The sequence below is a fragment of the Peromyscus californicus genome, unplaced genomic scaffold (assembly GCF_007827085.1).
Source record: "Peromyscus californicus insignis strain IS unplaced genomic scaffold, ASM782708v3 Scaffold_22__1_contigs__length_63687245, whole genome shotgun sequence".
Lineage (NCBI taxonomy): Eukaryota > Metazoa > Chordata > Mammalia > Rodentia > Cricetidae > Peromyscus > Peromyscus californicus.
The window spans coordinates 4,275,793-4,301,980 of record NW_026294525.1 but is presented as its reverse complement, the minus strand read 5'-3'; the positions used below and the strand labels follow the sequence as shown (position 1 = coordinate 4,301,980).

General features: G+C 47.7%; 1 protein-coding gene across 5 annotated transcripts in view; it reads right to left on the bottom strand.

Annotated features, from left to right (window-relative positions):
- Positions 1–26,188, bottom strand: part of LOC128118275 (uncharacterized) — a 78,252-nt gene that overhangs the window by 19,883 nt on the left and 32,181 nt on the right. For all 5 annotated transcript variants that reach the window (XM_052750804.1, XM_052750806.1, XM_052750805.1 and 2 more), the window contains 3 exons: positions 17,271–17,345; positions 15,873–16,011; positions 14,596–14,696 (listed from right to left, as the gene is read on the bottom strand). In XM_052750804.1, the coding sequence (XP_052606764.1) occupies positions 14,596–14,696; positions 15,873–16,011; positions 17,271–17,345 (315 nt within the window). The remainder of the gene's footprint in view (positions 1–14,595; positions 14,697–15,872; positions 16,012–17,270; positions 17,346–26,188) is intronic.

Genomic DNA, 26,188 nt, shown 5'->3' with positions numbered 1-26,188 from the left:
CGTGCGCCACCACCGCCCGGCTGTTTTCATTTTTAATTCCCAATTCCAACCAATAGCAGTTTTAAATGTAGCATGCTTTCTTTTAAGTCTAAATAAGAACTGCTAAAGGAAGCATTCTGTGAGCCCTTTCTATAACTCGGTGTATTTAGTTAAACAAAGTAGCCCTGTTGAAGCTGAGACCTCAACGGGCCAGTTAGCTCCCAAGTTAGAAAGAAGGAAACTGAAATACAGAGAAGTCGGGGTCTGCCCAAGGTCTGCAAGAAATAACCGGAAGAACAGGGTCAAGGGGTAAAGCAGCGGGTTGGTCCTTGCTTGAATTCCCTTTCCTCTTTGCTTCACGGTCATAGACGCTGTGGGTTTAAGTGCTTACGACCCGTGCTTGGTAGAAGTCAGTTTTAAGTCACTGTCATCACAGCAAAGGAGGAAACGTCCCCAATGAAGATCAGAAGTGCTAAGGCACCCAAGGCCACTTTGCTCCACTGTCAGGGCATCACCATCACCAACGGCATCTGTGAGGGACACTGGACGTTTGACGAAAACGTAAGCCAGCATGTCCTTAGTCCCTTCTGAGCTCACCATGAGTGAATGTGGCTGGGTGGGAGGAGCTTACCAAGGCCAGGGGAAGGTAAAGCCAAAGACGATGGCCTTGGTCACCCCACTTCCCAATGACTATCCCTGAGACGCACATAAATGGTGGACCAATACAAAGAATCTTCTGGCCTGGAGACATTTTAAGTCTATATCTGATGATAACAGGCTGAGGATGAAACGTCATGTGGGTAGAAAGGAGGACACTGCACACACACAGGCAACAAGAGATGGAGAAGAACTGGAAAATCCAGCCTGGACGCAGAGGGATGGGGGTCAGGGGCCAGGGGCATGGATGCTCCACGGTAGGAGTCCAGGCGTGAGCCCCAGCCAAGCAGTGTGTTTGGACCCTGCTCTGAGCTACTCCAGGGTGAGGCAGTAGAAAACCCATGTGAAACCAAGGGGCACACACCAGCACAGAGACCAAAAATCCTTGAGGGGAGACGGCGTCCTTTGACTGGAACCACTGGGAGGTTTACAGAGGTGCTGAGGTATGGACGTAACCAGAGGAGATCTGCAGGGGCGGAGGAGGGGGCAACGGCAGGCAGAGAGCAGGGGGCAAGAGATGGCTGCTCTACCAGGGCACAGAAGACCCTGCCCGCATGCTGAGCTTGTCTGTGTCCTTAAACAGTATGAATTTATCTTATGCACACATGCAGACATGGTATGTATGTGCAATTTATCTTATGCAGACATGTAAACATGATATGCGTGTGTGTGTGTGAAATTTATCTTATGCAGACATGTAAACATGGTGTGTGTGTGTGTGTGTGTGTGTGTGTGTGTGTGTGTGTGTGTGTGTGTCTGAAATTTATCTTATGCAGACATGGCCTATATGTGAAATGAAAAGCACCATCATGGAAAGTTTCTTAAAATCTCTCCAGTCTTTCTGGCAATGGATCAAATGCTGAATGCCAGGCCCTTCCCTACACACTGGTAATACAGTAATAAAAAGAAAAATGAAGAAAATATAATAAAATATAAATTATGTTAGATAGCAATAAGTGCTAAAAAGGAAACTAAAGCAGCAGATGGACTTCCATCCGCCAGGGTGGCAAGTCCCCAAGATGGACTTCCATCCCCCTAAATCAAACAGCACTGGCCTCACAGCAAAGACCCGAAGAGAAGGAGTTGCCGGCAGGGACACGTAGGATTTCCAGGCAAAGAACCTGCATGTGCCGAGGTCCAGGGTGGGAGTTTGTCAGGATGAGTGAGGGAAAGCAAGAGACCAGGTGGCTGGCCAGAGAGAGCAAGGAGGAGACAGCTAACGGGAGTGGCGCACAAGGCTTGCAGACTGGGAGGTGAGACCCTCGGGGGACAGCCAGCAGGAAGGGATGCAGTGCTGGCACAGGAAAGGCATGGTGAAGGGGCCTCACTTGACGGGACACTAGGCATGCTCACACTCTCGGTTCATCTCAGGCCACAGGGGAGTCCACTCAGCTCTGCTCCTTACCAAGGGCTTGTGCTGATCAAGTGTGATAGAATAGGTTCTCTGCAGGCCTTCTCTCAGCACTAGAGAGGCTCTACAGGACACGGACACACACACACACACACACACACACACACACACACACACACACACACACACACACAGAGTGAAGGGTCTCCCCCAGATAGTGAGATCCCAGCCTGTGTCACACTCTACCTCCTCTCTACTGCCTCCCAGGCTGATCTTGGGCAACAGTGTGCTCTCCTGCGTGACTCGGGACCCCAGCTTTTCTCAAATACAATAGAGGGTGTGCCTCAAGCTCTCTGTGAGAGACAGGGAACAGAAATTCTCCTGTCAGCACCTAGCCTCTGCTCTGCAGAGTCAAGGAGGAAGACTGAACAGAGAGGCCTCTGTTGGCAAAATGGCGTCACCTTGAAGCTGAGAGTAAGACCCATTGTCGTGTTTACAAGGCAAGGCAACTGTTCAAAGAGGCCTCGGGCATGGAGAACAGATGGTGGGGGAGGCCGGGGTGGGGAGGCAGGAGTATGCCCTGCCCCACCCACAAGCTGCAGATTTAAGTGTTTACAGGCTGTTTATGGTCTGAATGCCCACAGCTCCACCCCTCTAAGCTCTGAGACAGGAGAAACTGTCTTCAAGGGTCATCCACACGCTTGGAAAGCATGCTCTCATCTCCTTCAGGAAAGTACTTTTTCTGTGAGCGAGCAGCCTCTTCCTTGGAAAGGTGGGTCAGACTTTGTCCACTTTCTGTGGGAGGTGAAAGACAAGCATCCTGGCTGGGGGTCTGCAGACAGCAGGACAGAGAGAGAAGAGGAGCAACCATTGCATGCTCTTCCCTGGCTCCAGCCACCAGTCCCAGGAAGGGCTGGGTGCGAAGCAGGATGAGTTCACAAGTCCTTTAAAATCCAATCACTGGAGTCCCAGGGGATGTTTAGATATCCTGTCTGTCAGGAATACCTTTGCTCAACTGTCATTCTATCTACTTTCTCCATACCTAGTGAAGGTGCTGGTACTCAGTACTCACCCCAGAAGGATGCTTATGGGAAAGGGAAAAGAAAATAGAAACGCCAAGTTCCTGCTACCAGTCAGCTCTGAAGACAACAGAAGAGAGACACATTTCTGTGCAATTTTCGCATTAGCTGTTACTCTGGTCCCTTTAGGTACTTCAGATCCCTTCTAAACACATCACGTTTCAGCATGGGGATGCTTGTTTGCTTGGTTTGGGTTTTTGTTGTTGTTTTATGTTTTTTGTTGTTGGGTTTTTTGTTATTGTTGTTTTGTTTGTTTTTTGTTTTGTTTTTTCCAGACAGGGTTTCGCAGAGTAGCCCTGGCTGTCCCAGAACTCACTTTGTAGACCAGGCTGGACAAGAACTCAGAGAGATCTGCCTGCCTCTGCCTCCCAAGTGCTGGGACCAAAGGCATGCACCACCACTGCCCAGCACACAGATGCTTTAAAACTATCCAAACATTAGTCCCTTGACAAGTTGGCTCATCTGCCTACTTCTCACAGTCTATTTTAAAGCCAAATCAACGAGGAATTTTGTTTTGGGGGTTGGTTAGTTTTCAGTTTTTGAAATGAGGTTTTTAGACTGTCCAGACTGACCTCAAATTCACTACGTAGCTAAGGATGACCCTGAATCCCCAGTCCTCTTGTCCTCTTGCCTACTCCCCCAGTGCTGGGATTACGGGCATACAGCACCACATCTGTTTTAAATGAGTATGCACCGTGTGTGTGTGTGTGTGTGTGTGTGTGTGTGTGTGTGTGTGTGTGTGCATGCACACCACATGCAGGCAATTCTATCTCTGCCTACCAGAGTGCTGGGATTGCAGAGTGTGCGATCCAATCTTGCTTTTTATGTGAGTTCCAGTGATTGATCTTTGATCAACAGGGTTGCAAGACCAGCATTTTTTGACCACTGAGCAATTTCCTTGGCCCCAAATGAGGGATTTTTAATGAATGGATGCATTGATAGATAGATGAGTAGATGGGCAAGGTGATAGACAGGTAAATGGACAGTGGATGAGTGGATGATGAAGAAGTGTACACAGATGGCTAGGAAGATGGATGGACAGACAGAGAAATGGGTGGAAGTATGGACAATGAGCATATGAATACACAGGTGAGTCATAGGGTGGATGGTTATGAGGGTGGGTAAATGTATGAATGGATGGGAGAGTGATATTTAGTTAAGGTTAGAAGTAAGCATTTGGCCGGATGGTGGTGGTACACGCCTTTAATCCCAGCACTCGGGAGGCAAAGGCAGGCGGATACCTATGAGTTTGAGGCCAGCCTGGTCTACAGAGTGAGTTCCAAGACAGACACCAAAGCTACACAGAGAAACACTGTCTCAAAAAACCAAAAAAAAAAAAAAAAAGATTAAATGCTTCCTTAGTCTTCTTAACTAGACACACAGCCTCTTCCAGAACACAGCTGCTTAAACAGTGGGTCATGACCTCATACAAAGTAAAGTAACTAAATGTTGCAACATAAAAGGTTTCTGAGTATTTCCCACCATCATTTCTTAGTGCATCTTTGGACTGTATTGTGTTGGAATGTTTGGTTTTAAACACTGCTAGCTGAGCTGCTGATTTGAATTTGACTTTTTCAAAATATTATTGAGTAAATTTTGGCTTGGGATTAGAACAGAATCTCCAAAAATTTTGAAAATGGCTGCAAATATACTTCTTCTACTATTGTTATGATGTAGCTATGCTTAGGATGGCTGTAAACTGCTATCATTATGTATATGTGCTTAGTGAGTTCTCAGCAATGAAGACGTACCTCTGCTAGCATTATTATGTACATATGCTTAGTGAAGTTTTCAGCTGGAGGTTATAAAATCTAAATATCGATCCACTCTGCTAAACACTGAGTATGCTCTGTGTCCTGAAGGACCAAATATTCAATAAAGATGTGACTCTTTATGTAAAACAAATAAGCATATCAGCCCTTGAGCATGCAAATTTGCCTTTGTCTTTAATAAACAGTGACATTTATGTGTAACAAAGAATTGTTTTAACATAAATGTCTTTATGAGTTACTATTCATAAGTGATTTGTATAACTGCTTTAAGGGCTTACATAAAAAGTCTTGAGCAAAAGAGGGTCACAAGGGGGAAAAGTTTTCTTTTTGGCATTTTGTTGTTTAGTGTGTGTGTGTGTGTGTGTGTGTGTGTGTGTGTGTGTGTGTGTGTGTGTGTTTGACTCCTGGCCCTCACAGGCACATGTGCACATGCACGCACACACACACACACACACACAGCAAAATCAAAGCAAACCAAGCCCCCCAGCCCCTTCTCTCCACGGAGTGACTTTTTCAAGTGCCCCACTTTTTGTTCAGTCTTGCCCTGTTTTCTAGTCCCCTTATTCCCCTCTCTCCTCTGCCCAGCTCCTGTGCAGAATGCCCTGTTGGGTGCCAGTTCTAAACTACATACCCACTCGGGAAAAAGACAAGGACACAACAGAACTCATGCCTGCAGAAACACCCGGGTCATCTGAGAACGCTCAAAGCACTAGAAACCAGCCATGCACATTGCTCGGGTGCTCGGACCTCACCGGATTATTAACAGGGGGTTTAGGGATAAGAAACATCTGTGATTTGGGGGATGGGACCTCTGTTTTATTTGGAAGCACATCAGGGTTCTTCTAGTAACCAGTTTAGGGGCCCCTGTTCAGGCCATGTGCCCGCAGGCTGAGTGGCTGTGGTTTGACGGCCTGTCAGATCTACCTGTTGGAAGTAACCACCTCATGGAAGGTGGGCCTTAGCAACAGGTAACGGGCCACAAGGCTCTGCCCTCCATAGGAGCGGACCGGCCTCTGATAGAAAGATTAGTCTGTGCTCACAAGTGCCCCACCCACCCCTCCCTCTCCTAATCTGTTCTTTCACCTTCCTCCAGGGAATGATGCACCAAGGGCCTCCCTAGTTGCAGGCCCTACCAGGGTTCAGAAGCGTGAGAAATGGGCCTCAGACATGCCCTTACTGAAGCACAAAGTGCACTGACAGTGAGTGACCTCACACACACAGGCCTAAGTCCCCCTCGGCTTTCCACACTAGAGCACCAGGGCCTTCGGTATTTCCCCTTGTGGTCACAGGCTCTCCCTCACTCCCTACAAACCCACAGACTTAGCTTCAGCACAATAAAGCAACTTGGTCTCAAGTGAATGTTCTGAGGGGGGAGGGGAGCTGTGTTCCAGTCCCAGTGCTGCAAATCCAAACTACCAGCATTCCTGAGTCCTTTGCACAGCTGACTGGAGGTTGAGGCAAAGAGGTCAGTCTGAAAGAAACTGTTCAGTGAGACCCTTGTCTCAACACCCAAAGCCACAACAAATGGCTAATTCCCAAGTAGTTCCCATTATCCCCAGGTTCCAGGACAGGGCAAATCCACCAGTGAACAACCATCTCAGGTGTAGGTGTTCTGCCATCAGGTGTGTCTACAGCAAGGCCAGGGAAGTGTGACAGGAAAAGCCTGTGAGGTACCACACAGGGCTGGTGGACCACAGATGCCTGAACACTTTAACTGAACTGGTGCCCAGCACCTGGTTCTCAAACCAGTGTCCACACTAGGAGTCCCTGGAGGATTGGGCCGAGCCCAGAGTTTCAGGAAGCAGAAAAGGCCTGGACATTTACATTCTCACATATCCCAAGGTCTTTAATCCAGAATCACTGAGCCGTATATCTAGCGTGTGTTATGGGATTGGTGCGTTTTAGGGCTACTGTCCCACCTGTGTAAATAGTAACCTGCCATGCCATCTTCCTGTGAGAGAGTCACCTGCTCCAGGACAGGTATGTGGAGAAGACTCCCGGAAGCTGACCTGCATGTGACCATCAGCAACACGGATAGGAGCTTCAGTTTGCGGCAAAATTACCGGCCTTCTTCTCTTACACCATCAGACTGACTCCTGAACAGGCAAAGGGTAACTTCCATCCTTGGATGCACATTGTTTGAAAGCTAAACGATCCCAGAGAGGTGGCAGGGATCATCCCCTGAACAACGGAAGCGCCCTCCCAAGGGGACTTCGCCAATGAGCCAGCATTTGGCTTTGGAGCGGGCAGTTCCCGCAGCGGACGCGGGAGACAGATGGGCCATTGTCAGGCCTCCCTAGACAGCACCACTGGCATCTTGCCTGCATCTCTGGGGGGTGAGAGGAGACACGGCCATCCCCAGGGGACAAAGCGTATGATATCACCGGTACCACGGGAAGCCTAATTCAGAAGACTCCTGGCTTAGTGGTTACGCCTCCTTCAGCACCAACTTCATGGCACACCCGCCTGAAGCTGCATCTCATACCGAGAAGTTAGACAACCAACCCGTGAGCCCGCGCACACAGAAGCCCTGAAAGCATACGGCACGTGAGGATCAGGGTCAGGCTGGCACAGCCCTTGCCTTGTTCTCTCCTTCTCCAGACCACCCTCCACAGATGCCTGTAGACCATCCTGGATGGTCCTGCTTGTTGACAAGATGCCAGGGCCATTACCTTAAATTCATTTTGAATTTAATTTCAGTGGTACCTCTTCCCCTTTTCATGTTTAAAAGAGCCTCAACTCATTTCAGTTTTATTTTTTTCTCACCTTGCTGTGAACCATCTCCTCCTCCCGGCAGCCCCTGAGTCACCACGAGGAGCCCAGATGTGTGTGTGCCTTGCTCCTTCAGACCAAACAGGAGCTTGGCCTCCCCATGGGCCAGGCCAGATTAAAGGCAGGGGGCTTTCTCACAGTTTGGTGTGAGCTGCATCAGCCTCTGTATGGAAACTAATTTCAAATTCACCTGACTTTCCTCAGCGGGGGAAGTGAAGGGTAACACAGCAAAGGCAATTAAAGGAAGGCTCCAGGGTGAGAAGCCACTGTCTGATTTACTCATGAATTTTGACATTGGAGGCTGGAGAGATGGTTCAGCAGCAAAGAGCACTTGTTGCTCTCACAGAGGACCAGAGTCCAGCTCCGGTTCATTGCGACTCCAGCTCCAGGGGATCTGGCATCCTCTCCTGGCCTCCTCAGGCACCCACATGCATAAACGCACGTACAAACACATACACATGAAATAATAAAATGTATCCTTAAAAATAAACAACTTGTTGGGATCCATAAACTCACAGTTGTTCATGAGACATTTCCTGCATGCACTGTCCTATGAATCTTGTTATCCCCAGTTTAAGGAGATGGTATACAGCCATCAGGTCTATGGGTCTTAGAGGCAGGGTGGGTTTGGATCCAGGGCTAATCCTGTACCCAGTGGTTACTTGATAACGTGTGTGACCAGCTTCTCCCACAATCCTTTTCCTCACCTCTAAAGTGGGTCTGCTAAAAGTTTTAGGTACAGCATTGCCCAGGCTGAGGGGGCAGATTAGCCAAGATGGTGTTAAGGGCACATCCAGTGCCATTATTGGTCACCTGACAGGCCTACATCTCACTGCCTTCCATGAGGACCAGGTGTCCGCATGTCAAATACTCACCCAAGACGCTGTTTACTTTTAGTTCATTCTCCAGAGTCTTTTCCCACAGCCCTTTAATTATTACAGAGGGTCCTTTAAATAAGCTCAATTTAAACCTGGAGGTTGTAATAATATTAACATCCCACAGAGAGCTACTGAGTTAAAGTTAGGTCTGATGTGTCCCAACACTCAGATAGCTCAGACAAGAGGATCAAGAGACAGAGGATGCCAGGGCTGGGTATAGTTCCCAGAACCCAAAAATTTGGAGGCTCAGAAATGTCTGTATATCCATTTCCAGAGGATCTCACACCATCTTCTGCCCTCAACAGGCACTGTATGTACCTGGTGTTCATACCTGCAGGCAAAACACTCATTTAAAAAAATCTCAAGGGCAGGGGGCTGGAGAGATGGCTCAGAGGTTAAGAGCACTGACTGCTCTTCCAGAGGTCCTGAGTTCAATTCCCAGCAACCACATGGTGGCTCACAACCCTCTATAGTGGGATCTTATGCCCTCTTCTGGCATGAAGTTGTACATGCAAATAGAGCACTCACACATACAAAAATTAATAAAAAAAAAATCTCATGGCTGGAGAGATGGCTTAGAGATTAAGAATTCAGAGATTCCCTTTTACACCTGTCAGAATGGCTAAGATCAAAAACAATGATGACAGCTTATGTTAGAGAGGATGTGGAGTAAGGGGAACACTCCTCTACTGTTGGTGGGAGTGCAAACTTGTACAGCCCCTTTGGAAATTAATATGGTGGTTTCTTAGAAAATTAGGAATCGATCTACCTCAAATTCTAGCTGTACCATTCTTGGGCATATACCCAAAGGGATGCTCAAGCATACTACAAGGACACTTGCTTAACTATGTTCATAACAGCATTATTCACAATAGTCAGAACCTGGAAACAACTTAGATGCCCCTCAACTGGAGAATGGATAAAAAAAAAAAGCGTAGTATATTTACACAATGGAGTATTACTCAGCTGTTAAAAAAAATAGAATCACGAAATTTGAAGGCAAATGGATGGAACTAGAAAAAAAATCATCCTGAGTGAGATAACTCAGACCCAGAAAGACAAACATGGTATGTACTCACTTATAAGTAGATATTAGATGTAAAATAAAGGATAACCATGCTACAATCCACAGACCCAGAGAAGCTAGATAACAAGGAGGGCTCAAGGCGGGGATGCTTGGATCTCCCTGAGAAGAGAAAATAGAATAGATTTCATGGGTGGACTGGGGCGAGTGGGGATGGAAACATGAGGGATCAGGTTGAGGGGTGGAGTGAAGGAGGAGAGTACTGAAAGAGATGACTGGAAAGGGGGGGCACATTTCGGGGTCAGGTAGAAACCCGGTGCAAGGGAAACTCCCAGGAATCTACAAGGATGACCCCAGCTAAGACTCCAAGCAATAGTGGACATGTAGCCTGAACTGGCCCTCTCCACATCTACGTGACAGTCACGTGACCTAGGATAGAACTGAACATGACTGGAGGGCTCTACATCTACGTGACAGTATGTAGCTAGCCTACTTGTGACCAGGCAAGACTTCCAGTGGAGGGATTAGGAAACCAACACAGCCACAAAACCTTCGACTTACAATCTGTCTGCCTGTGGGATGTACAGAGGTAAGGGTGGTGCAGAGATTGAGGGAGTGGCCAACCAATGACTGTTCCAGCCTGAGACCCAGGCCAAGAGAGTGAGCCCACCCCTGACACTGCCCAGAGCACCAGGACCCAGAGGCTGGATGACTCAGAGACCTAGGATAGAACTGAACATGACTGGAGGGAAGAAAAAAAGTCAATGTAATGATGCCTAACTATATTCTGCTGTACTCATAGATTAGTGCCTACCCCAATTGTCATCAGAGAGGCTTCATCCAATAACTGATGGAAACAGATGCAGAGGCCCACAGCCAAACATTAAGCCAAACTCAGGTAATTCTGCTGAAGAGAGGGAGGAAGGATTGTAGGTGCCAGAGGGGTCAAGAACATCACAAGAAAACCAACAGAATCAACTAACCTGAGCTGGTAGGAGCTCACAGAGTCTGAACTGACAACCAGGGAGCCTACACGGGACTGACCTAGGGGCTCTACATCTACGTGACAGTATGTAGCTAGCCTACTTGCAGGACTCCTTACAGTGAGAGCAGGGGCTGTCACTAACATTTTGGCTGGTTTTTGGGACCCTATTCCTCACACTGGATCGCCTTGCCCAGCCTTAGTACAAGGGGAGGTGATTAGTCTTGCTGCAACTTGATATGCCATGTTCTGTCGATATCCAAGGGAGGCCTGCCCCTTTCTGAACAGAAACAGAGTGGACAGGGGTGGGGATGGGGCAGAGGGGAGCTGGGGGGGGGGGAATGGGAGGAGAGGACGGAGGGGAAACTGGTCAGGATATAAAATAAATAAATTAATTAATAAAAAAACAACTCTAGTTGCTCTCCCAGTGGACATGAGATTTGACTACCAGCACTCACATGGCAGCTAACGACCACATCTAACCTCAGTTCCAGGGGATCCAACACATCATCTGGCCTTTGTGAGCACCAGGTATACATGCAGGCAAAACACTCACACGTGTGAAGTTCTTTAAAAATCTAAAAAACTGATTAATGAGTATATAGCATTTAAAAAAATATGTCTTATCAATGAAGCTTCCCTTTACAGCAGGTGAAGACCGTTACAAAAATCCACAAGTGATCAACATAACAACCAATCAGCCCTAGTTGAGACACCTACAACACAACTCCAACACCCAAGGTTCAGGGAACATCACATGAGAGTGTGTGGAAAGATTTTAAGAGCCAGGGGCCTAGAACATCTGCTACAAGAGTGTGTCTTCTATATACGAAAGGGAAGCTGCACCCAGGACCTAAACAAGTCCCAAACAATGACACCACCCGTTGACACGTTATCACGAATGGAGGAGATCTCACCAGGCCCCACCCCCTAGAGCTATCGGTAATTAATAGCTGCTGAGAGAGGGTGGTAGGTCACTTGTCTTCCACATCATATGTTCACTTTTCTAGTTGCTTCTGTTCTACTAAGTTATGACACATTTTGAGTTAACTGAAGCATTGTGACCCTTCCTGGGTCATATTGGTCTTATTTACCCATATTCATGGGTCAGATCAATATCACTCACATTGATTTGAACTTTACTTCCCCAACATCCTCCCATGGATCCTCTTTCCAGTCTCTGAAGCTACCCAGGATTAAGAAGGAACTGTGAAATGCATATACTGGAATATTGTCTTAGCTCAGGTCGCTGTCACAGAACACCACAGGCTGGGTTGTTTAAATAGCAGGAATCAATTTTCTCATGGTTCAAAAGGTGGAACTAAGAGAACATGGAGCCAGCACAGCAGGTCCTAGAGATGGAGGCAGCCACCTTCCCAACTATGTGCTCACATGTAGAAGGAGGGAGAGCAATCCCCCCCAAGACTCCTTTTTTTGAGGACATTCATCCTGACCTTACAACCTCACCTAAACCCAGTCACCTCCCCCACACCTACCTGACCCTCATCATGTGGAGATTTCTACAAAGATGATAAACATGGTGATTGTCTTCAACAGTTGCCTGTTTCTACCACTATTTCAGAAAAACGCCTTTCCTGAACTGTGTGTATGACTTATTTTGTTTCAAAATTGCTAGACGGATCCGGAGTCTTCAGTCAAGGGCCCTCTGTCCTCTCCAGCGAATGCGGTTGGTAAGTAAATTAAACCGTTGACTGTAAATCAAACTCTCAGCCAAGTTCAACCATCTGACAGCTGCCCCCCCACAAATATGTCTGTGTAGCAAACCGAAAACGAGGCGCTCCTTGCACCTGTGTGTGAGGCAGTCTTCATGAGAGCAAGGCTCAGCACTGCCTACAGGCTGGGCACAGTGGAAGGAATGTGTCTAAGTGTGTTGGCTCCCACTTGGGCTGAAATAGCTTTCCAGTAGAGAAGTTCAAAACACAACACATTTAGTTAATAAGACTATTCGAGCTGAGTATAGTGGCACACATCTACAGTCCCAGCATTTGGATGCCTGGGACAGGAGGATTGCAAGTCTGAGGTCAACCTAGGCAATGTAGCAAACCTCTATCTCAAAAAAAAAAGGTGATACAACTATCTGTGGTGGAAGAAAATGTTCTCAGAAGCATTCAGTCTTCAAGCTGAGCAGTCAGTACCTGAACCTTCTGTGTGGGCCCCTCTTATGAGGTCCTTTTAAATGGACATTGTCATACCTCTCTAGAGAAAGAAGTGACTCAGGGAGCTTGAAGTCCTGCCCAAACCACCGGTTACGGAGCAAGGTCAAAAGTCAAACTCAGATGTCCTTCCCCAGGACTGGGTTTCTCCATCACCGATAGTGTATAAATTAAAATTCACCAAGTAAAACTGAAATACCATTGGCCCAGCACAGCCTGGACATACATGCACAATCCACGCTCACTCTTGAGATCCTTTGGTCTTTAATATCCAAACTTCGGCCCTCTGCCTGGATGGAGAGGCTCCATAGCACAGAATCCCTTAGCTGGAAGGGGTAAAGATACACAGAACAGCAGGGTCGAGTAGAGGACCAGAAGCTTGTGGTGGATCAGATCACCAGCCTCATGTCCTGCCATAGAGCTCAAGACTGGACAGAAGCAGAACCAAGTCTCCCTAAGGCAATGGTTGAATCCAGCTCAGCTGAGCAGCCTGCATGCCATGGAACAGCTCTTCCTCATCAGAAACACAGACCCTGTGGGATCAAAAAAAGCCTACTTTCTTTTTTCTTAAAGATTTGCATGCATAGGGGTTGGGGATTTAGCTCAGTGGTAGAGCGCTTGCCTAGCAAACGCAAGGCTCTGGGTTCGGTCCTCAGCTCAAAAAAAAAAAAAAAAAAGATTTGCGTGTGTGTGTGTGTGTGTGTGTGTGTGTGTGTGTGTGTGTGCGCGCGCCCACAGAGGCCAGAAGGTTTCAGATCCCCTGGAGTGGGAGTTACAGGCAGTTGTGAACTGCCTGGTGTGGGTGCTGGGAACTGAACTAATGACCTCAGGAAGAGTGGCAAGTTCTCTTAGCCACTGAGTGCTCCTCCATCCCCAACAAGCATAGTCTGAGAGGAAGGCTTCCTGAATTGATTGTACCATGATTTTATAGGATAAAAAAAGAATACTTTTCTTTCTCCCCGAACAACTAACTGCTTGCAGTTGTTGGAGTTTGAATATGGAATGCTCCCCATAGTCTCATGTCTTAGGTATCGTTGGGGAGGCTGTGGATCATTTGAGAAAGTGATGTCTAGCTGCTGGAAGTATGGTCCCCCAGGGATGGGCCTCTGGGGGTTTCCCTGGGTCCAGCTGACTTTGGCTTCCTGTTCTGCCATGATAGGAGCCACCTGACCGAATGCTCCACAGTCGTGAGCACCGTGCCCCCCCTGCCATGGAGACTGAGAGTCACAATAAACACATCCTCTGTTCCACTGTGTTTGTGGTTTTGGTAATAGTGACGTAAGAGGTACCTCAGTTATCTTGCTAACCCTCTTCCCCAAGTTGTTTCAGTCCCACGGTTCTTCTCCTGAGATGCACCGGGAGTGCAGGAATGAAGATGGCTTTTCTGCTGTACATTCCTCAATGAAATTAGATAGGTGGTGTAAAAATACTGCTTTTCATGCAATAAGAATTTTAAAATGTGCCAGGTGGTGGTGGTGGTGGTGGTGGTGGTGGTGGTGGTGGTGGTGGTGGTGGTGGCGGCGGCAGTGGCGGTGGCGGCGGCTGCGGCGGTGGTGGCGCATGCCTTTAATCCCAGCACTCGGGAGGCAGAGCCAGACGGATCTCTGTGAGTTCGAGGCCAGCCTGGTCTACAGAGCGAGATCCAGAAAGGCGCAAAGCTACACAGAGAAACCCTGTCTCGAAAAACCAAGAGAGAAAGAGAGAGAGAGAGAGAGAGAGAGAGAGAGAGAGAGAGAGAGAGAGAGAGAGAGAGAGAGAAGTCACACCAACTACTTGCTTAAATGGCTATTTTACTGCTAAATAACAACAACAAAATCTTGAAATGTGGTAGACACAAAACATTTTCAATAGAAAAAAAAAATTAATACCCTCCCCCAAAAAACACTACATTGGAAGATGCATTTTTCATCCCCGGAGGAACTCTTACCTGTACCCCCGGGCATGCCCCACTGTCTGGATCAGTGTTGACCCGCATCTCAGTTTCTTTTCTCCTAGAAGCAGCTGGTGGCCAGGGCCTGGGGTTCATCACTGGGGAGAGAGACCGGAGGGTTATGAACAAGCCAACTTTGTGATTGTATAAATGTTCATTACCCTAGATGCAGGAAAAGTGTGAATTCGTGTTGAGAAAGGCTGCGTAATGTTGACAATGCAGCTCAGTGTTTGTCCTCGGGAAGAGCAGACAGAGCTCTTAACCAGAGTCATCTCTCCAGACCCTCCACCTTACTTTTTAAGATAGGTCTCTCAGTGTCCAGGAGCTTGCCAATTCAGCGAGCCTGGCTGGGCATTGATCCCTATGGACCCTTGGTCTCCATCTCCTTGGGGTTGAGATTGTATGCTAAGCTCCACACCTGGCTTTTACATGGTCTAGTCTGGAGATCGAACTCAGGTGCTCTTGCTTGGACAGCAAATGTTTCATTAGCTGAGCCAACTTCCCAGCCCCACACTGCTCTTTTATAAAATATGAACAATCATGAAGTCCAAGAACAGCTTTGACAGCAGACACACTTCTAAACTGACCTTGCGAATTGCCGTATTTTACCTTCACACAAAGGTGTTTTCAACAGTGAAAACGGTTTGTGAACTCTAACTCCCGTAGACAGTTTAAACCACTCGCCCAAGCTGCATGGCTTTCTGTACTCATCCAGAAAGACTTACAGCCTGTGAGTTTCCCCAGACTTCAGTCCTGAGGACACACAGACAGACAGCACACTTTGAAAAGCTACGCCACCACGAATCAGGTGGGCCACCTTCCTGCAGCTTCCTGCAGCAAGCTGGCTGCCTTCCAGGCACTGCACCCACAGACACGGGCAGAGGAGCCTTCCCGACAACACTCCACCCCATGTGTCATAGGTACACACACTCAGTTCTTAGCAAGGAGTAAGCAGTCAACAGTTATCAAAACGAATTTCTTCACTCTGGTGAGAGAGGCGGGAAACCCTGGCAAGGTCCAGAGGAAAAACTCCGTAATCCTCCTCACCGGGGACCCAGTTCCCCGCAGCGCCAGCGTTCACCACTGTTTTTCTCCCTGGTGCTTATTTGGTCCCCCAAACCTTTGTCTTGTTAATAAAATTATTAGAAATCAATACAGCTTTTAAATGGTTCAGCACAGCTGAAAAACAGACTGCTTGTCACTTCCTAGAACCATCTGCTTAAAAGTAACAAAAATCCCCAGTGCGGGGGGGGGGGGGGGGGGGATATACAAACACTTAAATTTTATCTTCTGAAGCTTTTCTTTCATGTCCACTCCAAGAGCTTCCTCCCGAACCAGCTTCCAGAAGTCTTCATAGTCACTCAAATTCTTCAGGATTCCATGTTTAGTCAGCTCATCCTGCAGCCCTATAATCTTATTTTCAAAGAGAACAGGTATATAAATAAATACACACTGCGGGATGACATTTCTAACGGCACACTGGAAGTCAGAAGAGTGAAAACGTAATCCCGTGTCTAAACGTCAGAGTGCCTTCTGCGTAACTTCAGCTTACCTCGGCTCAGGGTTCCTGTTAAGATTGACACAAGAATTAATACTATCCGTCATACTTTTGAAGTTTTCTGTCCGTAAATTCTGTGCATTCATTTACATTTCAAGACTTAAAGGGAACAATCAGAAGGCAGGCACCACCTTAATTGCCACATAGGAATATGCTGTTTGCCATAAGGCACATACACTTGCCAATTTAGCAGAAAGGAGGCTTCGAGACTCTCCCTCTTTCAAATATAATTGTGCTTGTAGATACAGGGGTCCGTCTCTATGGCCAGTTTTGACATATGCCTCCAACACTTACAGTGAAGGGAAGCCCCCCAGGGCCCCAGAGACTCAAAACTTAAGGGTGACGTTTTCCATTTCCAGTTTGGGAAAAGGCAAAAGTACTCATGTACATAGTTCTAAGTGGCTTTTTTAGGTGATCCCAACATCAAGTAACTAAGCCCATAGTTGTTTGAGAGGAAGGCCATTCCAAAGTCACTTTCCATGCAGAGGTTAAGATTAACACCTGGACTCTTAGGCAGCCTTAGGTAAGTGACTCTCTTCTGGGAGCTGGCAGACACAAGAGCCTAGCTTGAGTTCATGACACCTGGCACAAGAGACGTGCAGGGGGGCCAGGGCTGACCCTCCTGCAAAACAATGTGGCCTGGGAGTTAACAAATCCAACAGTAAAATAAAATTGGCCATTCACTGCCCTCTAGCTAGGGGTTTGTTTTGGATGACCGAAATGTAGCTTGTTCCACGGACAGCACCACCACCCAGGATTCAGAAATGGGAGGCGGGTTAAGCTGGTTTTCTGTGGAGACTGGACAATCTCAGATTCCAGCAGTGGCTCTCTAAAGGAAGAACTCTTACCCCCTCTGCAGGAAGTATTTAAAGGACCCAGGACCAGGGGGAGCCCCTGCCAATTCAATCCTTAGAGGCAGGCCCAGAGGCCCAGGGATGTGTAGGGAGGGCTTGGGTCTCCTCTCTGCTTAGTTCCTGGGCAGATGACTGGCAGTTGTCGCTGATGGACGGCCTTGTGGCAAAGGCCGGTCTGGAGCGGCAGGGAACCAGGTCCTTTGGGATGCACAGTGTACTGCTTATGCTCAGAGAACTGCATGCGGGGGGTCCTGTCTTACCAGGTAGGTGTTGGACCTTGTAGGGTACCGAGTTGAGGCCTTGGGCGGGAATGCTGGCGGGGCTTCGGGCTGTGGCTGCAAACAAGCAAAGCAAAGTGGTGAGCAGGGCGAGCAGTGCCCAGAAACAAAGCCTCAGGCACAGGAGAAGTAAACAAGCAGCCACAGGAAGCCATTAAGCAGAGTGGGCGCTAATGAGCGCACCGCGGGGCCCTGCGCACCCGCCTAGCCAAAACCACCGGGGACTGCCTCGCCTGACAATTTGGAGCCCAGAGCCCTGCTGGCAGGCCATAAACCTGTTTGTAGTCTCCATCGGTTCCCCCTTCAAGTTTGTGTCGTCAGGGATGAGGAGAAGGGCCCTCGGATGCTGTGATCTCTTCTCAGGACCTGCAGTTGCAGGGGGCAGATGGGCTTCCAACTCCAAGGTAAAGAGACTGCCTGCCTCCCACCCCCAACCTTGGCTGGCCACGGTGGGAGACCAGGGGTGTTAAGCCCACCTTCCAGAGTCTTTTGAAACGGTTTTTCGTTTTAAAGGAAGTCATTTGACTTCCCAAATGTGCCTCTGAAAATCCTCAAGTTGTAAACCGTGCTTCCAAGTTGCTCCAAGGACCAGCGGCTAGTCTAAAATATTTTCATATCATTTACTACTGGGCGCTGGGCTGGCGTTCTTCCATGGCGGGGTGGGTCTCTCTGTAGGAGGCTGGGGTGTGGGGCGGGCGGGGGCCCGGGGGCACTACCTGCACACATTCCCAGCATCCTCGGGTATGCTAGTCCTCATACCTTCTTGTCCCCGCAGCAGCGACACCCAGCGGCCACCCCTCCCACCTGCTATTCCCAGTCCTGGGTACCCAGAGCCTCACAGGTCTGTCTCCAAGTCATTCCCCAGACCACACACAAAGAGGGGCTTAGGAATCGCCCATTCGCATCGTAGATGATTCAGGAAGTATGTGGGAAAGCCAGCTGAGGATAAGTTTCAGGCCAGCCTTAGATGTTTGGGCAGATGTTTATGATCTCTTTTATGGGAAGAAGAGGAGGCATCATATAAGTAGATAGTCATAAATACTTTAGTCAAATTTAAAGACGACAAATCACCTTAAACAACCCCGGTAGGAACTGTGGTAATGAGTGTCTCTTCCTGTTAATCAAGTCTGCTGTCTCCTGGGGTCCCTGGGTGAGTGTGTGCACACATGCCTCCACTTTCACATTCCTGTCAGTTCATTTTGCTCAATGAAAATAAATTCAAATATATTTTCATTTGTATATTTCATGTGCCATGCACTGAACATAAGAACAGCATATTGGGCTGGAGGGATGGTTCAGAGGTTAAGAGCACTGACTGCTCTTCCAGAGGTCCTGAGTTCAATTCCCAGCAACCACATGGCACCTCACAATTGCCTATAACTCCAAGATCTGATACCCTCACACAGACATGCATGCAGGTGAAGCATCAATGCACATAAAATAAAAATATTTTTTTAAAAAGAATAATTATTTTTAAAGAAAAGAACAGCATATTAACCACTTTGTAATGGAATTCCTGACACATTGACTTTAATTGAACTAGAACCCAAAACAGGAATTCGGGACGTGCGCGGGCACACACACACACACACACACACACACACACACACACACACACACGGTCCTGAATCTACAACTTCATGTTTTCATTATATATCAAAATCTTTATAATATTCTTTGGGGAAGCCTAAAATCTTGTTCCCCAACAGGCAAAAATTAACATGCCTTCCATCATTTAAATGAGTATATTAAAATTGTACTTTTGGGCTGGGCAGTGGTGGAGCATGTCTTGATAGGATGGGGTGGCCAAACTAGGGCCATGACAGGCTCCCCTAGCAGCCCTGACAATGACCATGCCTTAGTTTCAGTTCACTAGAACAGGCTGGATCTGAGCAAGCAGTTCTCAGAGGGACAACCAATCAATAGTGCCTGCCCCCCCCCCCCCCCCGCCCCCGGCCTCCTGCTGCCTCAGCAGATGCCCTCAGACTTCTGCTAGGTAAAGACAGCTTTTCCTACCCTCTTGTCTAACAAACCCTGGACACTAGACCCCCACCACCAATAGGCCCCTAGCCACTACAGCCTCCCACCAATCAGCTCCCAGACTAATCTTACACCCACCAATCAGTCTTTAATCCCATCCCTCGGAAGGCATGGGCAGGTGGATCTCTGTGAGTTCAAGGGCAGCCTGGTCTACAGGATTGAGTTTCAGGACAGCCAGGGCTGTTACACAGAGAAACTCTGATTTAAACAAAACAAAACAAAAAACATACTTTGAGAGAGCCTGCAAGATGGTTTAGTGAGTAAAGCCTTGCCGTCAAGCCTGACTGAGTTAATCCCTGGGATCCACATGGTGGAAAGAGACAACCCACTTCCCTAAATTGTCCTCTGACCTCCACCGTTGTATTGTGACATGTGTGTGTACGCATGCACACACACACACACACACACACACACACACACACACACACACAGGTTAATAAACAAACAAATAACATTTACAATGCTGATGGGCCTTGTGCTGTTGTTCCCTCTGGTGGTTAGGATACAGCGCGTGAGCGGCAAAGCTCAGAGACGGCACCGACTCCACGCCACTTCCTTTTCGGCTGCTTTTGATTGCAGGCTTGTTATGTACCAGGCGTCCGTAGCTTTGGGTGTCCTGCTGGTCAGAGCTTCCTTCACTGTTTTCCCAGGAGTCCAGAGCTGTCTCAGAGAACGCTGTGGGGTGCAGAGGCCCCAGGTCACGTTGGTGAACCTCAGCCGCCCTCTGTGCTTCCCTGTGGTGATAACAGTCTCAAGCCCATCCAACACCCCAAGAGCCCGGGCTTCTCTCCCCTCTCACGGCCCTTGTCTCCCACCAGTCCCCCTTTTTCCTCTCCCGAGCCTTTCACTTCGGTTGAACGATGGAAAATAAAGAAACACGGAGAAGTGAGAGCAAACTGAGCAGTTCGGCGCACAAACCTACGATGTTAGACGGCCTTGCTTAACAAGCCTCTGGATGGCACCCCCAAGACAAGAGTCTAGGGAGAAACATCAATCCCATGTACTGCTGGGGAAACAACCTATTTAAAAACTGCAGCTGATTCAAGTCTAAGAGATTTTAATGCCATTAGTATAACTAAGAGATGGACACAAGCTTGCACTGTCCCCATTGAGTAGATGCTAACACACAAGTACCTCAGGCCCCTGGAGGCAGGAGACCCGTGGGCTTTGTACAGTTAGCTCTTGGGACTGAAGAGATGGTTCAACACTTAAGAGTATTGTCTGCAGGCTGGAGAGATGGCTCAGCACTGACTGCTCTTCCAGAGGTCCTGAGTTCAATGCCCAGCAACCACAGGGTGGCTCACAACCATCTGTAATGAGATCTGGTGCCCTCTTCTGGCCTGCAGTCATACATGCTGTATACATAATAAATAAATATATATATACATATATATGCACATGGTATACACATACACCATATACACACACACACACACACACACACACACACACACACACACACACATATATATATATATATATATATATATATATATATACATACAGTACATACAGTCAGGCCAAAACACTCCTACACATATGAAAATAAAAATAAATCTTTATTAGACTTAGTTCTCCTGTCTGAGATGGAAGCCCCAGGCCGAGGATTGAACTCAGCAGAGTGTGTGAGCCCAGGCAGAAGAAGGTCCTAGGGTCTTACTCTTAGCAGCATCTCCCCCAAAATTAAAATCAAATTTAAAATAACAGAGTGAAAAGAACAAAAGACTCCTTCTCATACACCCATATACAGCGCTAGGATCCACTTCCAACTCTCTTCCTCGAGCCCGGCGCCAGCGCCTTCAAACCCTGTTCATCTGTCGACTCCTTATCAGACTTTCAGTCTAATTGTGTCTCATGTGAAATGACTGAATGAAGTCTGACCCCCAAGAGTCAAGTTTAAGGACGTCTGTGATGGCAGGGTCCACCATCACTCCAGGGAAACCCGACCTTCCAGTCTCATTGCTAAAGTGTGGGGTGAGAGGGGGAGCCCCAGACACCACGCTCCATGGTCCACATCTCCCGTGTGCACCGGCGCACCCCCTCCCTCCTTACATGATGCATCTCAATGAGGAAAGTGAAATGGGTGAAAGTTGAAGGAACCCTAAATTTTAGGGTACTAAAGTTCAGATCTGGGCTCTAAGGTATCATTGACTTGGACCTCAAACTCTACTGAAGACGTCACAAACAAAAGCACATGGTTAATTCCTAGGGCCCCAACAGAAAAATGAAGCAGGAGAAGGAAGAGTCCCAGGCCAGCCAGGGCTGCACAGCCAGACTCTGTCTCAAAGACAAACAAACAAACAAATACCAGCAGGGCCTAATTAGACCAGCAGGGACTGAGAAACCCCTGCCCAGATTGGGGTAAACACACAAACCCTGAAAGCGCCTTCCACTCACGGCTAATTTGCAAAACAACAGATGGATGTAGTGGATGAAAATTGTTAAGTATTATTCCGTTCAGAATATCTGGATTGGATTTCACCTACTCAGCCCATGGCAGATTCCTAGAATCTCCCCGTCTTTGTTACAGAGTAAAAAAAATGGGGAGGGGGAAATAAATATGTTTAAAGTTTGTTGGGTTTCAAATGTGTATTTTTTTTTAACATTTTTCACTATTTTGGTCAGGAGAAAAAAAAACGAAATCACTCCACAAGTTGTTATAACTTTAAGACTTCAATAAATCTGTCTCAGAAGCAAATTGTCACCCACACACATCATTGTGTCGCCTTGGAAGCTTTAACTGTGTCTGTCAACTGTGTCTGCAAAGCGTAATTCAGCTCTTAAACCGTGGGCATCTTGAGGCCCTCTCTCCTGTACTCTGTGGGCAGCGTCTTAAAACACATTCATAGATGAAACTTCCAGTAGGAAACCTACTCTTGAATATCCACAAGCATTTTGTTAAAGATCTTTTACGTTTATTTACCGGAACGTTATAGGAAGCACACTATATTTTAGTAATTATTTCACGCACACCCATAACACAGCCCAAACCCGTAAGCATTACTCAGGTATGACTGTAGCTCCCAGCCAAACACCAGCCCTTTGTAGCTTCTAAATTTCCCGGGGAACATATATTAAAGAGTATCCCCTACAGCAGTAGAGAGGGACTCAGGAAGGGCTGGGTGAGCCTCCACTCTCATGGGGACGGGAACTGGCTGGGGGCGTGTGCATGTGGGGGGAGTGATTTCACTTTAAAATGGAGATTTCCCATTCTTTTAGGAAGGAAACTGAGGAAGTTGTTTCAAACAAAATAAACATTCAGGATGAAACCAGAAAAGGGTGTGAAGGGGTACCCTTTGATTCCCCAACTTGTGTATTTGGGCTCAGACAACATTTTATGTGCATATTAATCAAATGGTAATCAGCCTCCTGCAGGACAGTGGCATTTGACACTAAGTCCTATCAACAGAAAGGTATGGGGGTATTTTAATCCCATCAAGGTGGGGGCAGTGGCAGGGGTGGGGGGCAGCTGGGAGATCACAGTGGAGGGAATGAGTTTTGGGGTTTGGGGACTGCCTCCGGCCTGAAGAGCCAGTGATTTTGAGGAATTATTTTCACATCAATGACCTTTCTGAAAGGTGTAAACTTTGCCTTCAAAACCTAAAACTATATTTACTTACCCATCCTGCCCCAGTAGGGGTTCACAAACTTGAGTGAGCTCTTGAGGGTGAGCTTGAGGGATCCAGCCCAATCCCCAGGCCTAACAACAGCTTGGGGACCCTGTTAGGGGCCACAGTGGAGATCAGGGTACCCAAGCCACACTGTTCTCTCAGATGTGTGGAACTTTCATTATTCCTAATAGGGAGCCCAGACTTAACTGTCACAAACCAAGAAGAGCCTGCCCAGGCCAGAACCAGCAGAGAGAGCTGTAAACCTTCCACAGCGTCAGGGACTAATTTCCAAAACATAGAACTCAACAACTCACTAGCATTATAGGGCTGGAGAGATGGCTTAGAGGTTAAGAACACTGGCTGCCCCTCCAGAGGATCCGGGTGCAATTCCCAGCTCCCAGAACCCATGTGGCAGTTCACAAGTGTCTGTAACTGTGGTAACAATGGTTTGTGCAGGGTTAGGAGTGTGGCTGGGGTAGAGCACTCACCTAGCATACATTTGCCCAGGGTCCATTTCCAATGCCGTCTGTCCAGACTGTGTATGTAGCTCACTACAGGTCTTTCATGCTGTTCCTGTGCCTTCCTTGTGTGGGTTTATAATAATTTCCATATTGAAAGCAGGCAGACCACCTCCCCCTGCTTGGTCTCTTTAGCCCCGTACATTTTTGGAATACTCTCTTCCTCTACCTACAGACTGTCTGGCTGTCATTGCCGGCAGAGCAGACACCTTTTCTACCTAAGCTTTGGTCTCGGCCCGTTGGCGCGGCTGTAATGAATTGCCACAGACCAGGTACACACTTATGTGTGTTGTTTACACCTTGGCCCAAGGTCACAGTATGAAGCTAAGGAAAGCTGCCCTCTGCTTCCAAGATGGCTTCTTGGTGCCGTGCCTCTCAGGAGCGGTGTCCATGGTAACAGAGGTAGAAGAGCAAGCTCAGCCCCTTAAGCCCTTTATAAAGTTGCTAATCTCATTTTCCAGGCCGGAGCTGTCATGATTAAACACCTTCTTAGACACCCCAACTCTTACTTAATACTGTGACTTGGCAAGCAAGCATCTGCCCATAAACTTGGGAAATGTTCAGATTATAGCATCTCTCCCTGTTTGCTCAGACTTTGGTTTCTCCCATGAGCTTTGTGTAACTTTCAGCACACAGGATCCTATGCACCTCTTGTGGGTTTATACCTAAGGATTTTGCTTGTAAATTGCAGATAGGAACATTCTTATTCTTCAGTCTGTGGCTTTTGGTTCTGTGTTTTGATTTATTGAATTAGTGGTCCACTAAACAAGAATGATGAGAATGGGCATTTATGCTCCATTCCCAACATGAGAGGAAACAGAGTTAGGCCTTTACGGGGGGCGGGGTGGTGGTGTTGAGACAAGGTCTTAACAGGGGGTTGAAGACAGGCTGTCTTGGAACTTGCTATGTAGACCAGGCTAGCCTCGAACTCACAGATATCCACCTGTACAGACATGCATGCAATCACAACACCCATGTACATAAAATAAAAGTAAACCTTAAAAAAAGGAAATCATGACCTCCCTTCAGTCTTAATTTCTCATTCATTCCTGGAGGGCGGTTTCACTGGGTTCAGGAATCTGGCTGTAGAGTTCTTTCAATACTTGGAAAATACCATATTTTCCTTTACCAGGTCCCTTCTCTTCCATCATGTTCTCTACAGGTTCCTGTCTTCCTCAGTTCCTGGTTTACTTCTTTATTGCTTATTTTTCTGTTGCGGTGATAAAACACCATGAAGGGTTTATTCGGGCTTATGCTTCCAGAGGGAGGGTCCATGAAGGTGGGGAGATGTAGCAACAAGTAGCCAGCATAGTGGCCAGAGCTGGGAGTTGAGAGGTTACATCTTCAACCCAAACATGAGACAAAAGAGAGCAATCTGGAAGCAGGACAAAGGTATGAGCTCTCCAACTCAGCATCAGTGACGTTCTTCCTCCAGCAAGGCTGCACCTCTCATGGCCTCCCCAAACACCAACAACAACTGGGGTCCAAGTCTTCAAATACATTTCCCATTCTAATGACCCCAGTCAGTGTCTGTGGTGATACTGTGTTCCCCAAAATATTGTGCACCCTAATAAACTTATCTGGGGTCAGAGAACAGAGCAGTCACTAGATACAGAGGCCAGAAAATGGTGGCACTCACGCCTTTAATCATAGCATTCCAGAGGCAGAGATCCATCTGGAGCTCTGAGTTCAAGGCCACATTGGAAGCAGCCAGGCATGGTAACAAGAGCCTTTAACCCAGGAAGTGATGGCAGAAAGCAGAAAGGTATACAAGGCGTGAGGACCAGGAACTAGAAGTTGGTTAAGCTTGTAGGCTTTTGAGCAGTGGTTCAGCTTAGATTCATTCTGGATGAGGACTCAGAGGCTTCCAGTCTGAGGAAACAGGATCAGCTGAGGAACTGGCAAGGTGAAGTGGCTGTGGCTTGTTCTGCTTCTCTGATCTTCCAACATTTGCCCCAATACCAGGCCCTGGGTTTGTTTTTATTAATAAGACGCTTTAAGATTCATGCTACAAGCATCGTCTTCCAAACGCACATCAGTCTATTCTTGTTTCTCCACGGACGCTGCCCAAGCTTCCGCACCCCACTTTCCCCCGGCCCAAGGCTGTCTGAACACAGTCTGAGAATGGAGTCGTATGAGGAGAATTATGAGTGCCTGTGAGAAAGTTCCTAGAAAACAAGACAAGAGTCTTGTGACCTCAGTTTCTTCAAACCACAGAACTGTTCCTGGAATGTGCTTTTGTGCCCCTCCCAGGTGTAGCGGACAGGAGTGCGTTCACTTCAGATTACTCATTACAACCGACTGTTGCTCTTTGTTTACACGCCTCTATGGAGAAACCTGTTTTTGCCACATGCAGCCCGTCCTGGTGATTGTACACTTTACTCAGGCGACTCTTCTTAACCCTCGGAGTATAAATTGTCTGATGCTCCGAATAAAGCTGGCTCTAGCATGAGACTTTAGTCCTCCTCATTTTTAGGCCCCACTCTCCCAGGCTCACACCGCCCACTACAGCGACACCCCCAGGCTCTAGAGATCTCTCCATATCCAGGCACAGAAACCCTCAGCTCTGCTCATGGTTTCACGGTCCAGCCTGTGTGACACTTCAGCGTTGTCCACCTTGTGCCCTTACAGATACTACTGCCATTAGTTACACTGTCTCCAGGCCATTTGTCCCTGTGCCAATAGCATCTGAAAAAAACTGTAGACGTGAGGCTGCTAGGTTGGAGGTTAC